Source organism: Ornithodoros turicata, chromosome 1, assembly GCF_037126465.1.
Source record: "Ornithodoros turicata isolate Travis chromosome 1, ASM3712646v1, whole genome shotgun sequence".
NCBI lineage: Eukaryota > Metazoa > Arthropoda > Arachnida > Ixodida > Argasidae > Ornithodoros > Ornithodoros turicata.
In genome coordinates this window covers 230686398-230701739 of record NC_088201.1, presented here as the reverse complement: position 1 = coordinate 230701739, position 15342 = coordinate 230686398, and the positions used below count along the sequence as shown (strand labels likewise).

The window sequence follows — 15342 nt, the reverse complement described above, 5'->3', positions numbered from 1 at the left end:
CATCTAAATTTAACATGTCTGCTTTGCCGCTGTTAAAGTGATGAAACAGTGCGCTCGCACGGGGAATCGGTAACGGACCGCGCGCGCGATTGCGTCAGCGTGTTCAAACCGCGAGAACGGGCCCGCATGCGGCTCGCGTGGGGACGCGGTTCAGGCGCACTGTTTCATCACTTTAACAGCGGCAAAGCAGACATGTTAAATTTAGATGACTCGTACAAAGTAATAAACTCTAAAGAAAAAATAAAATAAATAAAGAAATAAAGAAAAATTACCCTGCCCTCTATTGTATCAGTCCCTACGTACTGTTTAACACGACGAGAGTGAGGCTCTTTTGGCGTCTCTTAAAAAATAACAAATACGACACGAGGCAGATGATTATCCTTGCGATAAACATATAAACATTTGATTCCGGTGGCAGTAGGATATATTAAGAAAGGTATCGTATGTGTGCGAAGTGAGTCCAAGGCATGCTGATGGGCGCGCATTGCTCTGTTGGGCACTGAAGCTTGCAGTCAATGATGTTGGAATGACAATTTTGTGAGTGTCATTAGCAACTTATCTATCTAGTGAAAGGTCGTATGCTGATGAAACACATGTTAACTGGTTTGGTAAAAATGATGACAGCTACAGCGTGTAGCGAATGATGTTCGCATTTACCCGTTCCACTCTATAGTATTCTTGCAAAATATATGGGTGCAACGAAATAAAAGCAAAAATAACCCTTCTGTATCATAACTGCTGCGCAAAAGCTCGGCACCGTTTTCTCATGGATGTATAGCGAACATGCATTCCTTTCTTTTTTTTTTTTCTTTTTTGTTACGATTATTATAGCATACTAATGAATACATGCATTCTCGTTTGGTTTAAAAATGGCTTAGAGGTGCTGTGTGTATAGCGAATCCAGATGTATTCTTTGCTCAATTGCTTGACTCACTTCTGTAGTATTGTTTCAAAATATTTTGGTGTAAGTAAATAACGCAAGAGGCAACGAATTCCAATTCTGTGTTATTCATCTTTTTTTATTACTGCATGGAGCTCGATGTCTTTCTGTACGCAATGGCAATGTTCATTTCTGAGCTGCTTTATTTGTTTTTAGCTGGTGTCGCCTGCGTGGAAGTTCCTATTACATCCGGTGCGAAGACGCGCTGTCCTTTGTACCACTGGCGCATATGTGTGTTGCGTATTTTGTCGTTGGATAATTATTGACCTGAGGAATAATGTGGCTGGGAAGACACTTTTGGAGTTTGAATAGGCGACGCTCGTTGTGTGTATGAAAAATATGTGTGGGCGTGTGTATTTGTGAAGCTAGGAAGTCACTTGAAAAGTAAGTAAGTAATCTCCGCGTTGTGTACGCCTTTTCGTTTGAAAGAAAAGTACTGTAGCGCGAAATATTGATTAAAAATAAAGTTTATCGCGTTTTCTGAAAAGAGATGGGTACAGGGTGCCCTGCAAACAAGGTGAAGTGCTTGTTGCGGACGCGCTATTTTACCAGGATTCGAATCGATTTTATGAGCCTTCCACGCGGTCATCACAGCGAGGGCTGCATCAAGCTACATTTGTTAGTTAAGAGCAACAACAACAGCAAGAACCGGAGTGCTTGTTCTTATGCTGGCACTCACTTGACGCGAGTCCAGACAGTATCAGTGCAAGCGTGTGTTTGTCAGTTTTTTGTTTAGCACGTGCATTTGTCATGCACGTAGCTGTGTTCAAGCTGAGTTTTCGGGGTAAAATTCACAGTATGTGGTAGTATTATGCTGATCAAGGAGTAGTCACTGCTCACTGAATGTGTGAGCCCTTGTTTTGCCCGGGTTGCTCCGTGCCTCATTGTACAGCTCAGTTCTGTCAGCAGAAATGGGTGTGTTTGTTCTGTGTTTTGTCATGCCTGTCGGTATGCACATTGCTCGATAAGGCATGACAGGAATTATGAACTTGTTGAAGGTGCTTACTTTTTGCAGACATAGCTATTTTGCTATTTGTGCAAAAATGCGGGTATCTGAGCGCTTAACGCAGATGGTAGAAATTCCAGCCCCCGTGAGACGATTCTGCAGTAATTTGTTGCATTTTAAGAAATCGTGTTTAAATTTCATGCGCGCTGTGAAGTTGTGAACAAACAAGGGAAGGGATGTGCCTGCTCATGAAAGCGAATTGCGAATCGGTATCGCAAAACATTTTTTTGTGTGCTAAATTTAGTAATTCTTTCCCTGCTTTATTACATGATAGGACGCGTCACGTAGCAAGCAGAAATGTTATGTGCGAAAAACTGTTTAAGCTACGTTTTTAAAGCAAAATCAGAAAGAAAAGACAGCCTTCAACACGGTGATTGTGGGAAGGGCTGCGTTGAGCTACATTTGTTATAGACTTTCTTCAAGCACTGTGCTTGTTCTTGTGAAAGCACTTATACGCTCCTACCGCGAATTCAGACAGTAGAAATGAAGGGTTGTGTTTGTTGGTAGTTATTGTTGTCGTTAGCGTGTGCATTTGTTATGCTTGACAATATGCACTTTGCTATTCGAGTGCTTGCTTTCGTGCTACTTTAACGGCAGCAAAGCAGAAATTTTTAATTTTTCTATGGCTCGCACAAAGTAATGAGCTCTTGGAAATAACGAAATAAAGAACAAAAATGCTCTGATATTGTTGTTATTATTTGCTACATATAGCGTTTAACACGCTGAGAGCGAGTGTTTTTACCATTTCTTATTTTAAAAAATACGACGTGCAGCAGATGATTATCTTTGCGATAAATCTTTATTCCAGTACCTGCAGGATATATTCAGAAAGGTTTCGAGCTTGTTAGGTGAACCAGCGTGTAGCGTATGCTGAAATTCTGTTCTCATTTTCCTGTTCCACTGTATATTATTCCTTCAAATTATTTTAGTGGAAGCGAATACAAGTAAAAGGAAAGAATCAGAATTTCGTGTAGCCCATCTGTATTATGGTGTTGATGTTGTTGAAAATAGTAATAATAATAGGGAGATGTATTAGAGATGCTGCATATGAGCATGATGGCACCGTTTCTTTCTTTTTTTCTGTACGCATAGCCATAGCCAACGCGCATTCCTGGCCTGCTTTCACTCGTGTTTTTCTTTCTTTTTTTCTCTCTCTCTCTCGTACGCGTCGGTCGGCAGACGGTGAATCCTATTACATCCGAACCGAAGCTCTATTGTTTCATGGCTGCATACATAGTATATATGGGCAGTGTTTTGCGATGAATAATTATTGACTTAGAGAAATAATATGGATTTCTGTGATTGTGAAGACTCGCAACGGTCGTTGTGTGTAATGAAAAATGTGAGTCTGTATGTGTGTATGTGTGCGTGCCTCACCCCACCGCAGCACCCCACCACACCCCATCTAATCGTCATCCTTTATTGTTGTTGTTGTGTGCGGGCGTATTTTATGCGGGGACCCCACTTGACAAGTAAGTTCTTTGTGTATGCCTATTCCTGTCGGTCGAGTGAAGAAGTTATGTACGATTGCGCGAAATATTAGTTTAAAAAATGAGGTTTATCGCACGCGTTTTTTAATAGAGTTCTTTGTTGAATGACTTGCGGGCAAGGTGAAGTGCTTGTTTTGGGCACGCTAATTTACAAGGATTCGCACCGATTTTATGAGCCTTGCACGCTGTTGTCGCAGCGAGTGCCGTATTAAAACTACATAGCTGTTAGGCTTTCATAAAGCGGTGTGCTTTGTTCTTATCGAATCGCTCATGCCTTTAGCGTAGAATTAAATGGTGTGTTTGCTTGTTAACCGTCAGTTATTGTTGTAGGTTGATAGATTGCGCGTTTGTCGTGCTTGTAGCTGTGGTCAAACTTAGTTTTATCGGTAAAATTCAGAGTATGTCGTATTATGCTGCTTAATAATTTTCTGAGAGGAGAAATGTGTGTGTGTGTGTGTGTGTCTGTTAGTTGTTGTTTGTTAGCGTGTATCTTGTCATGCTTCACGATTCTTGTGCATGCCCTTTGCTCGATAAAGCATGACACGCATTATAACTGTTATGTTGATGAAGGTGCTTAAGTTTTGCAGTCGTAGCTATTACAATTCCAGCATCAATACAGGTATCTGGGCGCTTAACGCAGAGGGTAGAAATTATCGTCTCCGTGAATCGAATCTGGATTTCACTGCAATTTGTTGGAAGTAAGTATGATTATTGGATTTTCATAGCCAATGTGAACAAAAAACGGGCGGCTGTGTGCCTGCTCATGGAAGCAAATTTCGAAATGGAATGGTGAAAATGACTTTCATATGCTAAAGTTTCTAATTCTTGCCATGCTTCATTGCATGACAGGACGCGGAAGACGCAGGAAGGAATGAGAAGTAAGAAAAACTTGGAGCGCTTAATTGCTAGTTAACCATGTTTTAAAAGCAAAATCAGCAAGAGAAGTCGTTTTTTGTGAATCGTGCCGCCTCCCACCCGGCTATTGTGGCGAGGGCTGTGTTGAGCTACATTTGTTAGGCTTTCTTCAAACGGTGTGCTTGCTCTTGGAATCGCTCACGCATTTAGCGCGAATTCAGACAGCAGAAACGAATGGGTGTGTTTGTTAATTGTTGTTTTTCAGTTGTTGTTTGTCAGTGTTAGCTTTTGTCGGTCTTTTAGCTCTGTTCAAGTTTAGATTTCCTGGTAAAATTCAGGGTGCGTACAATTACGCGGTTCCATAATTTTCGGACAGTAGAAACGGGAGTGTGTGTTTGTTCTGTGTTTTGTCATGCCTGTCGGCATGCACATTGCTCGATAAGGCATGACAAGTATTATGACTTATGTGTTGATGATGGTGCTTAATTTTGCAGTCGTAGCGCAGAAAATCGGGTATCTGAGCGTTCAATGCAAATTTCCGTCTCTGTGAGACGAATCTGCTGCAGTTTGTTCCATTTCAAGTAATAATAATAATTACATTTCATAGAGAACGTGAACAAAAAAGGGAGGGTTGTGTGTCTGCTCATGGAAGCAAGCTGCAAAACGGAATGGTGAAAATGCGTTTCATATGCTAAATTTACTCATTCTTGCCCTGCGTGACTGCATGACACATCATGTAGCAAGCAGAAATGGGGGTTGAGGAAAACTTGGCGCGCTTTATGGTTAATAATAATAATAATAATAATAATAATAATTTGGGGTTTACGTCGCGAGACAACTGAGATCGCGCTTTGTGGATAGTGCGCTACTTTTAAAGAGCAAAATCAGAAAGAAAATATGATTTTCGCGCATTGAGTAAGCCTATTGATCACTTTGAGTGGTCCAGGCTCGCTTATTATTTTCTCATCTTCAATAGGGGCAGTTATTTTAGACAGAAGCAACAGCGTTCATGAAGAGAGCGATGATTAGTTTCTTGAATTGTTGTACAAAAAATGTTGATATGGTTCACAATGATTGAAAGTAGAAAAAGCGCTTTTTGATATGTTTATTTAGTCATTTAGTAAGTCTTCGAGGAAATAGCGCTTAATTGCAAGGCTCAGTTTTTTTTTTCTCAGCCTTTGCGCATGGATGGTGTTTCCTTTAATGAGTGAATATAATTTATGACTGTTAAAATTAGAGTAATTTCATATGACCTTCAATAACAGGAGCAAGAGCATTTTTTTGTAGTAGTAGTAGTTTTTGTAATCTTTAATGTAAGAATGAAAAATCAGTAATAGCGCAGTAAAGAAAATAATATGGCGATGTAAATTCAATTAATATCAGGGAGCATGAAGCACTCTTGTCTGGCGCGCATTCTTCACTCCTGATAGCAAGAGCGAACTTTGAAACGTTGACCGTTTGGGCGGTGGTTGGGTGCTCACAGGAGCAGCCTCAGACAATGGGAGGAAATGATGACGTCAAACAGCGCGGTGTCTGGTAGACCAGTGCTTCATTCTCGCAGGGGAAGCTAGGGCAACGGTTGTGGTGTAGGTGCGCACCCGTCTGGATTTCGCTTTAATGTAAGATTTCCATAAACAGTGACGTCATAATTGGTTACTATATTTAATGAATAACAGAGGGGGATTTGCGAAGCTCTCCTCTCTGGACGACCTTTGGAACGGATGACGTCACGACCAATGACAGGGCAGAGCTCCTGATGCCCTGGCGGAGAAATCAACGGACGCTTCATTGCTTCGGGTGGATCTCTGAGTGGCGGTCATGCTGTTGGTGCTCTCCTCGCCACGGATTTCGTGACGAGCGACTGTTTTTGACTGAGTGATGTGTGTGGAAATACTTCGGTGCCGGTGAGTTGTCGTTTCAATACTTCTTCTGTTGTCGCGTTTACCTACCCCCTAACTGCGATTACTTGTCAGCGTGTATTGGAGTAGTGTATGTTTGGCGATTTACCTTGTTGCGATTAGCAGAAAGTCTTCCCCTTGTTGTTATTATTCTTGTCCGTGCATGCCCAAACATGTTCGCAATTCCCTTGTACACCATTCTGTCAATGACCCTTGTTGCTATTCTCGTCGGTGCATGCCCGCACATATTCGCGATGGTGAAAATTTTGTGTGTGTGTGCCTGTTTTCGCGCGTGTTTTCCCCTCGTTAGCACTTTTTTTTGTTTTGTTTCTTTCTGCATTCCACGGAAGTCCCCATGATGACAGCGGTGCTGCCACCTGACGTGATGCTTTCCGACCTGCCTGGTGTGACGCTTTGCAAATGGCGGCGCCCATGGGCTGATGCTGTTACCGAACCTGGACTGACACATGAATGAATTGAATGTGTATAGTAATGACTTGAATTATTAAATGAGTTTAGAAAGTGCATTTATCCGTATGTGCGCTTCTTTTCGTGTGTCTCGTTATAGAATAACACGACTTAACGATAATTTGATATTTTCCTCCTCTCTCTCTCGTTGGAATGAATAGTAATTGAATTTATTAATTGAAAATTATATTCTACGCTCTATTATCGCATTCTTATGCGTGTATGAGCGATTTTAAGTGAAAAAATCGAAAAATTTTTTAAAAAAATTGGGTGGGGGTGGAAATTGCAAAATTGGGGGTAACAGGGGGGGGGGTGAGAGAGGAGGGAGGTGTCAAATTGCTCGCTAAGTCGTATTATTCTTTTACTACTGAGGCTCTGCCCCTTCCCGACATAGGCGCTGAGGGCTTTGCAAGAGCCTTCTTCGAAACATGGATCCCACGCTTTGGCATGCCCCCAATCACCTCCGACCGTGGCTGCCAGCTCGACTCCACTCTGCCTCACGAGCTATGTAAATTTATCGGCAGTAAACAGACCAGCACTGCAGCATAGCACCCGACCTCAAACTGGCTCGTAGAGCATTTTAACCACCTGAGGAAGTCCGCCTTGTGAGCTTCTGACATTTCCTCATCCTACATTGAATGCGTTCCCCTCGTTATGGTGGGCATTGCACAGTAACCAAGGAGAGCTACCACTGCAGCACTGCTGAACTGGTGTGCTGCTGTCCTCTTTACCTTCCCTGTCCAATCTTAACACCCACCTCCGAAGTCGCCGTCCCGGATATGACGTCGTATTGGACCACCTCTGTGCCACATTCCGTGGCCTTCGCTCCCCAGATATACGGATCCCCACGCGCTGGTTCATCTTTGTGAGTCTCGCACAGCCGCACGTGTGATTGCTCGACGAGATGATGTAAGCCACACAATGCAACCTCCCTGCGATGGCCCGTACCGCGTCCTGGAGCTCGGCGAAAAGCATTTCTGTTGTATTTTTATGACAGCTCTAGTGGCATCCCCCTTTGGTATGAGCGCGCTGTGCGTCTTCTATTCTGTCTTGGCAGTTCGGAAATAAATCTTCTCTGGAACTGAGTGGTTGGACACACCACAATGGCGACGTGCGAAGGTTACGATATCCACGCACAGCTCAACTGCTGATTTTGAGGGTACGTCCTGGCCTTCATGGATCCAGCGTCTAAGTTTCTTCTTTGATGCTCGCGGTATCGGCGATCCAGAAGAGGGCTCACATTTTCACCCGTTTGTAGGGGAGGACACGTTCGAACTTGCCGGTAATTTGATGCGCCTCGATGTCTTCATGGCGTATCGTCTGATGAACCTGTTGTTCTACTGCAGGCCATTTTGAGCATAAGCCCTACGAATTTCAGAGCCACTCCAAGTTTCACCAACGCAACCAGCATGCTGGCAAATCGATATCCGACTATGTCACAGCTCTAAGGCCAATTGCTAAGGATTGCAATTTTGGATCCTGGCAAGACGTCATTTCGCTGCAGGAATATCAGACTCCTGCACCTGCAGATACAACGGCAGCTACCTCATTGGACTCAGTAGGCCACACTACTTTGTGGCCTCAGGACCGTCAGCGTCCTCAGGACCATCCGCGTCGTCTTCAGCGTCTGACTATTGCCCTTCACATGTGTATTGCCTGCCTCTAGAGGTCATGCTTCGCGATTCTTTTGTTTGCGGTGTTAGAAACGCAAATTTGCGACAGCGTCTTCATGTTGAGGGTGACATATCGTTTCAACGCGCCCTACGTCTGTTGTTGACTGGTGAGTCTGCGATAGAGGCCTCGAAACCTCCGGAAGAAGTTAATGCATTGAGGAAAAAGTGGAGGCAGCGTAACAATCAAAACTGTTTTCGTTGTGGACCACATCCTCCTCCTGCTCATTGCCCGCATCGCAACGCAGTTTGCAGCTACTACAAGAAAAATGGGCACATGGAAAAAGCCTGTTTGGAAAAGAAGGCTGCAAAGCGTCATGGGCAAGAGAGCTCTAGTAGTATACGACTTGTGTTAAATACCGACAATGAGAAACTACGGCACCCTTGGACCCTGCCCGGTGCGTATTTTTCCCCGCGCGGCGCGTGTGCGGAGGGTTGTCCACGTGATTATCGGCGGGGGAGGGCTGCGCGTGCGCTTACCATCTCACATTTTTCAGCCTGTGCAGACTTCTTTGGCCGACTTCACATATTTTTCCGATACAACAGGTGAGCGGTTTACATGCAGAGACATGCAAAGAAGGGTCATACACAAAAAAGTACAAGTCAAAATATATTTATTAATGGCAATCAAGTTGAGATATATTTATTAAAGCCAATAGTGCTGGAAATTGTGATGCCAATCAAGTGAAGGAGAAAAACCCAGCCGAAAGACATTCACCAACTGTAACAGGGCGGTGCTCGGGTGGAAGGTTGCTGTGGCGGGCGGAGCGTGACCGGAGGGCTGCGTGCGCGCTTACCATTCACCCTGGGCTGACTTCTTCCACCATTGTCCTACTTGGGCCGAATTCATTCCCGTGACAGGTGGGCGGTGCTCGGGTGGAGGGCTGATGTGGTGGGCGGAGCGTGACCGGGGGGCTGCGTGTGCTCTTACCATTCACCCTGGGCTGACTTCTTTCACCATTTTCCTACTTGGGCCGACTTCCTTCCCGTGACAGGTGGGCGGTGCTCGGGTGGAGGGCTGCTGTGGTGGGCGGAGCGTGACCGGGGGGCTGCGTGCGTGCTTACCCTTCACCCTGGGCTGACTTCTTTCACAATTTTCCTACTTGGGCGTCGCGTGGTCGGAGGGCTGCGTGCGCGTTTACCATTCAGCCTGGGCCGTCGACTTTCGTCATTTTTCAGCCTGGGCCGCCGACTTTCGTCATTTTTTCAGCCTGGGCCGCCGATTTTTCGTCATTTTTCAGCCTGAGTCGACTTGAATCGTAATTTTTCCAGCTACAACAGGTGTGCAGTTTACATGCAAAGGATAGCCACACACAAAAGTACAAGTGAAAATATATTTATTAAAGTCATTAGGAATTATGTTATGACTCTGCGTGAATGGGAAAAACTTTGCCAAAAATCTGAAATAGAAGGAACACAATACACGTAACAATACTTATTACAGGTATGATACATTAGCATTGAATAGGTATCACAAATCAAACACAATATTTTTATTAGTGGAAGTTTTCAATAAATCAGAATTGATAGCGCATTTAGTCAAAGAAGATATTCTTAATCAATACGATTAAAATCAAAATTACAAATTGTATTATAAAACGTCTAATATTCCTATACGTGAGAACCATCAGTGCAATAGCGGGAAGTTCTGATAGTTGTATGCAGCTAAATGTGAACAGCAGAGACTCTGGAGGACTATGGGACACGAACACAAGAGGAAATAAAATCTATACCAATACAAAGAATATATTCCACTTCACCACATAGCACGCTCCTAGCCAAAAACAGAATAAAGAACGACACGAACACAAGAGGAAATGAAATCTATACCAATACAAAGAAGATATTCCACTTCACCACATAGCACGCTCCTAGCTAACAAACAGAACAAAGAACGACACGAACACAAGAGGAAATAAAATGTATACCAATACAAAGAAGATATTCCACTTCACCACATAGCACGCTCCTAGCCAAGAGCCAAACCTGCGCACCATCCAACACATAGAGAAATAATAGCTAATCAATCTATCAAAGGCGAAATAGCACAGACTTAACGCTGAAGAACAGAGGAACACGCGGCGACACGTAAACAACAACAGAGGAAAATAATCTATCATTGAACCATCATAAAATCGATCAATACAATTTTCATTCTAACAAACACTACGAACCTTGATGGAAGTATCCAAGACATAGGAAATATGCACGGTTTTCACTCTTTTCCTCAAAGCCTGGAGACTTTATCTATGTGACCATAGCACAGCGCATGCTTTATCACTCAAAGGGTCAGGGGCCATATTACTTCGTCCAGCAAACGGGGCGCTCTAGAGGTCAGATAAGAGAGCTCAAAGGCGATATATTTTATTGTGCAGCGCAAATAGATGTCGATATCACTCGCGGGTGTCACTATCTTTTCGCATCCTTTCCCTGAAACGGAAATCTTTCGTCAAAGTGGTTGACAAGTCGAATAAGTTTGTAGAGAGGCGATATTCTTATTGAACATGTAGAGAAAGTTTAAATTATGAATTGGTAGCAATGATACTCAATCAAAAAGAGAAACAAATTTAATTACATCAATTTTTGTAATATCTTGCAACAGAAATTTCTAATGAACCACACAGAAATATCAAATGTGAAATGCAACTCAGAGTTATGAGGCATTCCCATCTTAGAGGTACTTAATTATGTCAAGCGAGGGAACAATTGGAACAAATACAAGACAATAATTATTTCGAGCGGTGAGTTCACAACTCATAGAATATCAGTCGACTGAATACTTGAAACAAAATCAAAACAATAATTCTCACGACAGGTGGAGATTATAGCATTCTAAACCAGATAATAAAATTTTAAACAATAAAATAAACATAGATATGCTTTTAATTAAGTGTACATGTGCACTTGAAAACGGAAGAGACAATTGCTCTACATTGAAAAGATGGACAGATTTTGTACTCGATACCATAAGTCATGGGAAGATGTGATAAAAAACTGCTTCGAAAAGGAGGAGCCGCGAAACGATTTCATTATCGATGCATTTCAATACGTCCTAGACATGGTCGTATTCGGAGATATGGTACAAACTACAGAACTGAAGGTGCAAGAATTTATATGCCGAATCTACAATACTTATAAAAATGCGAATTCTTTATGTCGTGGATATTAAAAGTTACGAACATTTTCCGAACGAAATTTACTTAAAACTCGAAGAAAGGGTCACCCGCGTCGACAAACCCGTTTCTGGAAAAAGCAACACGCTCGTGTGCGATACCGCGTTAACGCGTCGGGCGCAGAATCGCGTTCGGTTTCGGGTACGGCATTGGGGAAACGCGGGCCGGCGTGTTGCCGAAACTTCTTCGAGGACGCGGGTGACCCTTTCTTCGAGTTTTAAGTAAATTTCGTTCGGAAAATATTCGTAACTTTTAATATCCACGACATAAAGATTTCGCATTATGTTATAGTGTATACAGAAAATATCAATCCATTTGATTAACTTCTCTGACATCGTGAAAGAGTGCTCGTCAAAGTGGGCGAGCTAAAGCTTGCGTATTGTGAAATTACACATTCTACAACACTGATCATGAATCGCAACACTTGTTCAAATTGTGATTAAACTCTTACTGATGTGTGGTAGTCACCACTTCTCCTGAATGTGGATCGATACATTTTAGCAATTAATCCACAATCAAATATCTTGTATAGTATGTGTGAGTATATGCACAACCTTTTAATCTATATCTTTAGAAAAATGCAAGAAATAGCGTGCAGTTTTGACTTTGAAAATTTAAAGAAGAAAATGGTCTTTAGTGTGGAATTTGCGTGTTACAATATTATGAGCTAAAGACTTATAAAATTAAAGTATGTCCTTTCCATTTGTAGTGCTCGGATGCTATGACACTAAAATATTGTGATAGTTTTTGTGTATGGTTATGGGAAATCTCGAGTATATTTTGTGAATTGGATCTGCGTTTATCTGTGACCTGCGCTGATCTGGCTATTATAATTAATATAACATATCTTCCATTGTGTTTATGCATAACGCTCATCTTCATTGTATATTGGTTAAGCACTTCTGATGGCGGTTGTGTGATCCACTTCTCCCAAAATCTGATTGCCACTTGGAAATTATTTCATATACGTTTGTGTGCCGTGTGTTACGAAGACTATGTGATTAGAAATGTAGACTTGGCCTGCACGTCGTGCTCGTAAAATCTTTCGTTTGCATTGTGGCATCTGATAATAGATTCGCTTTTCGCGAAGGCTTTGTATTATCTCCCAGGCAGTGAACCCCAATGCGATTGTAAAAGTCGATGACACTTTGTCGCGAACGATTTGAGTTATCCCGCCGCATTCAGTTATCTCGCCTTATTTCCCGTTTTGCCCTATCTTGGACGGCTCATTTTTCCTATCCAGTCATACAAACGAACAACTGTGTTGACAAAAATATTTATTTATTTGTTCCGCACTCCAATCGGTTGCTTGTAAAAGACGCCTTTTCTTCTTGTTTTACTATGTCTGGGCTAGTGCAACTGAATGAGAAATATACATGCACTGTGGAATTTAATTCATGAAATATGATACGTTTCAACATGAGATTAGTGATCCTTTTTGTAATCATAGACTGATGTATCATGTCTCTAAATTTCAATGACCGATCCTTCTCCGGCAATTCTATCCTTCGGGTGTTGAAGTTGTACAGAGTGTAGTCGTGTAAAACCTATTTGGTGGTCAGGTCTCATTCCATATGAGAATTCTTACACAAATTGTGGAATATTCGTTTCCTTAGCGATCATTGTTCTCAGTCTAGCCATGCTAAATGTAAAGTGTTTTTCATTGTGATGCGAAGAATCATTATAATGATGACAAAGATTACATTTATTGTTTCAGTTATACACTTGTTTATTTCGATAAATTACAGTTCTATTTCAAACTCTGAAATTTTCGTTTGTTGTCTTCATTGATGAATTCCGAAGACATTAAATAGTTTATTCTCATTATTGGGCGCTTGAATCCAGCGTTGATTAACGCAGGCCCTATGTTGTCACCGTGTTTGTATTGCTTGAACAACTTGGACTTTGTCGCGATGAACTTGCACAGTCTCTTATTGATGTTTGCTTTCTTTGTATGAAGATTCTTGAATGGCGTACAAGAGAGTATTAGATGAAAATCGTCCGGTGGTCCTCCGCAATTGATATGTTTGTTGAGTTTCAATAGGTGATAATACATCAGACCTTGCACGACAATATTGAAGTTCTGTTGATTCGACATCACTGACTGGTAGAAGAAAATAATTGTGTTGCCGTGGTAGCGGAATATATCGCGTGATAAGATTTTATGTACTTTTCATCTCAGATAAGTGTAATTTCAAGAAATCCGTAATGAATCGTGCGATATAGACCGCTTGTATATGATAATTTGATCCGACTGCTTTCTTGATGTATGCAATGCCCATTGCAATGATTACAATTAGTACATCTGGTCTATTTTATTTCAATTCTTTGTTGGCAAACCTCAAAAACTCCGCCATCAATCCCAGTGGCCCTTCCGACGTTGATGTGCAGATATTTTTATAAATATTGTAGATTCAGCATATAAATTCTTGCACCTTCAGTTCTGTAGTTTGTACCATATCTCCGAATACGACCATGTCTAGGACGTATTGAAATGCATCGATAATGAAATCGTTTCGCGGCTCCTCCTTTTCGAAGCAGTTTTTTATCACATCTTCCCATGACTTATGGTATCGAGTACAAAATCTGTCCATCTTTTCAATGTAGAGCAATGGTCTCTTCTGTTTTCAGTGCACATCTACACTTAATTAAAAGCATATCTATGTTTATTTTATTGTTTAAAATTTTATTATCTGGTTTAGAATGTTATAATATCCACCTCTCGTGAGAATTATTGTTTTGATTTTGTTTCAGGTATTCAGTCGACTGATATTCTATGAGTTGTGAACTTACCGCTCAAAATAATTATTGTCTTGTATTTGATCCAATTGTTCACTCACTTTACATAATTAAGTACCTCTAAGATGGGAATGCCTCATAACTCTGAGTTGCATTTCACATTTGATATTTCTGTGTGGTTCATTAGAAATTTCTGTTGCAAGATATTACAAAAATTGATGTAATTAAATTTGTTTCTCTTTTTGATTGAGTATCATTGCTACCAATTAATAATTTAAACTTTCTCTACATGTTCAATAAGAATATCGCCTCTCTACAAACTTATTCGACTTGTCAACCACTTTGACGAAAGATTTCCGTTTCAGGGAAAGGATGCGAAAAGATAGTGACACCCACGAGTGATATCGACATCTATTTGCGCTGCACAATAAAATATATCTCCTTTGAACTCTCTTATCTGACCTCTAGAGCGCCCCGTTTGCTGGACGAAGTAATATAGCTCCTAACCCTTTGAGTGATAAAGCATGCGCTGTGCTATGGTCACATAGATAAAGTCTCCAGGCTTTGAGGAAAAGAGTGAAAACCGTGCATATTTCCTATGTCTTGGATACCTCCATCAAGGTTCGTAGTGTTTGATAGAATGAAAATTGTATATTGATCGATTTTATGATGGTTCAATGATAGATTATTTTCCTCTGTTGTTGTTTACGTGTCGCCTCGTGTTCCTCTGTTCTTCAGCGTTAAGTCTGTGCTATTTCGCCTTTGATAGATTGATTAGCTATTATTTCTCTATGTGTTGGATGGTGCGCAGGTTTGGCTCTTGGCTAGGAGCGTGCTATGTGGCAGTGATGGCCACTAACTACTTCTAGAGTAGTTTAACTATAACTACTAACTACTTCATGATGGAGTAGTTTAACTAGTAGTTCAACTACTTTTCAGGGGAGGTAGTTAAAACTACTTCTGTAACTACTGCAATGTATTTTAACTACATCTATAACTACTTACTAACGTTGTCCATCAACACCAATCTCATTCTCAGACACCTACATATGAATCACAAGCAGTGAAAAAAGTGAAGATTTAGTACACATGCACGGCACAAT

General features: G+C 41.6%; 1 protein-coding gene across 3 annotated transcripts in view; it reads left to right on the top strand.

Annotated features, from left to right (window-relative positions):
* Window positions 1–15342, top strand: part of LOC135377144 (uncharacterized) — a 90420-nt gene that overhangs the window by 34908 nt on the left and 40170 nt on the right. The window contains exons 1-2 of one of the 3 annotated variants that reach the window (XM_064609442.1): window positions 5176–5910; window positions 5968–6195. The exons of the other annotated variants lie outside the window; for them this stretch is intronic. Coding sequence (XP_064465512.1) covers window positions 6170–6195 — 26 coding nt within the window. The 5' untranslated portion in view covers window positions 5176–5910; window positions 5968–6169. Of the gene's footprint in view, window positions 1–5175; window positions 5911–5967; window positions 6196–15342 lie in introns of those variants that run through there. 3 annotated transcript variants of the gene reach the window in all.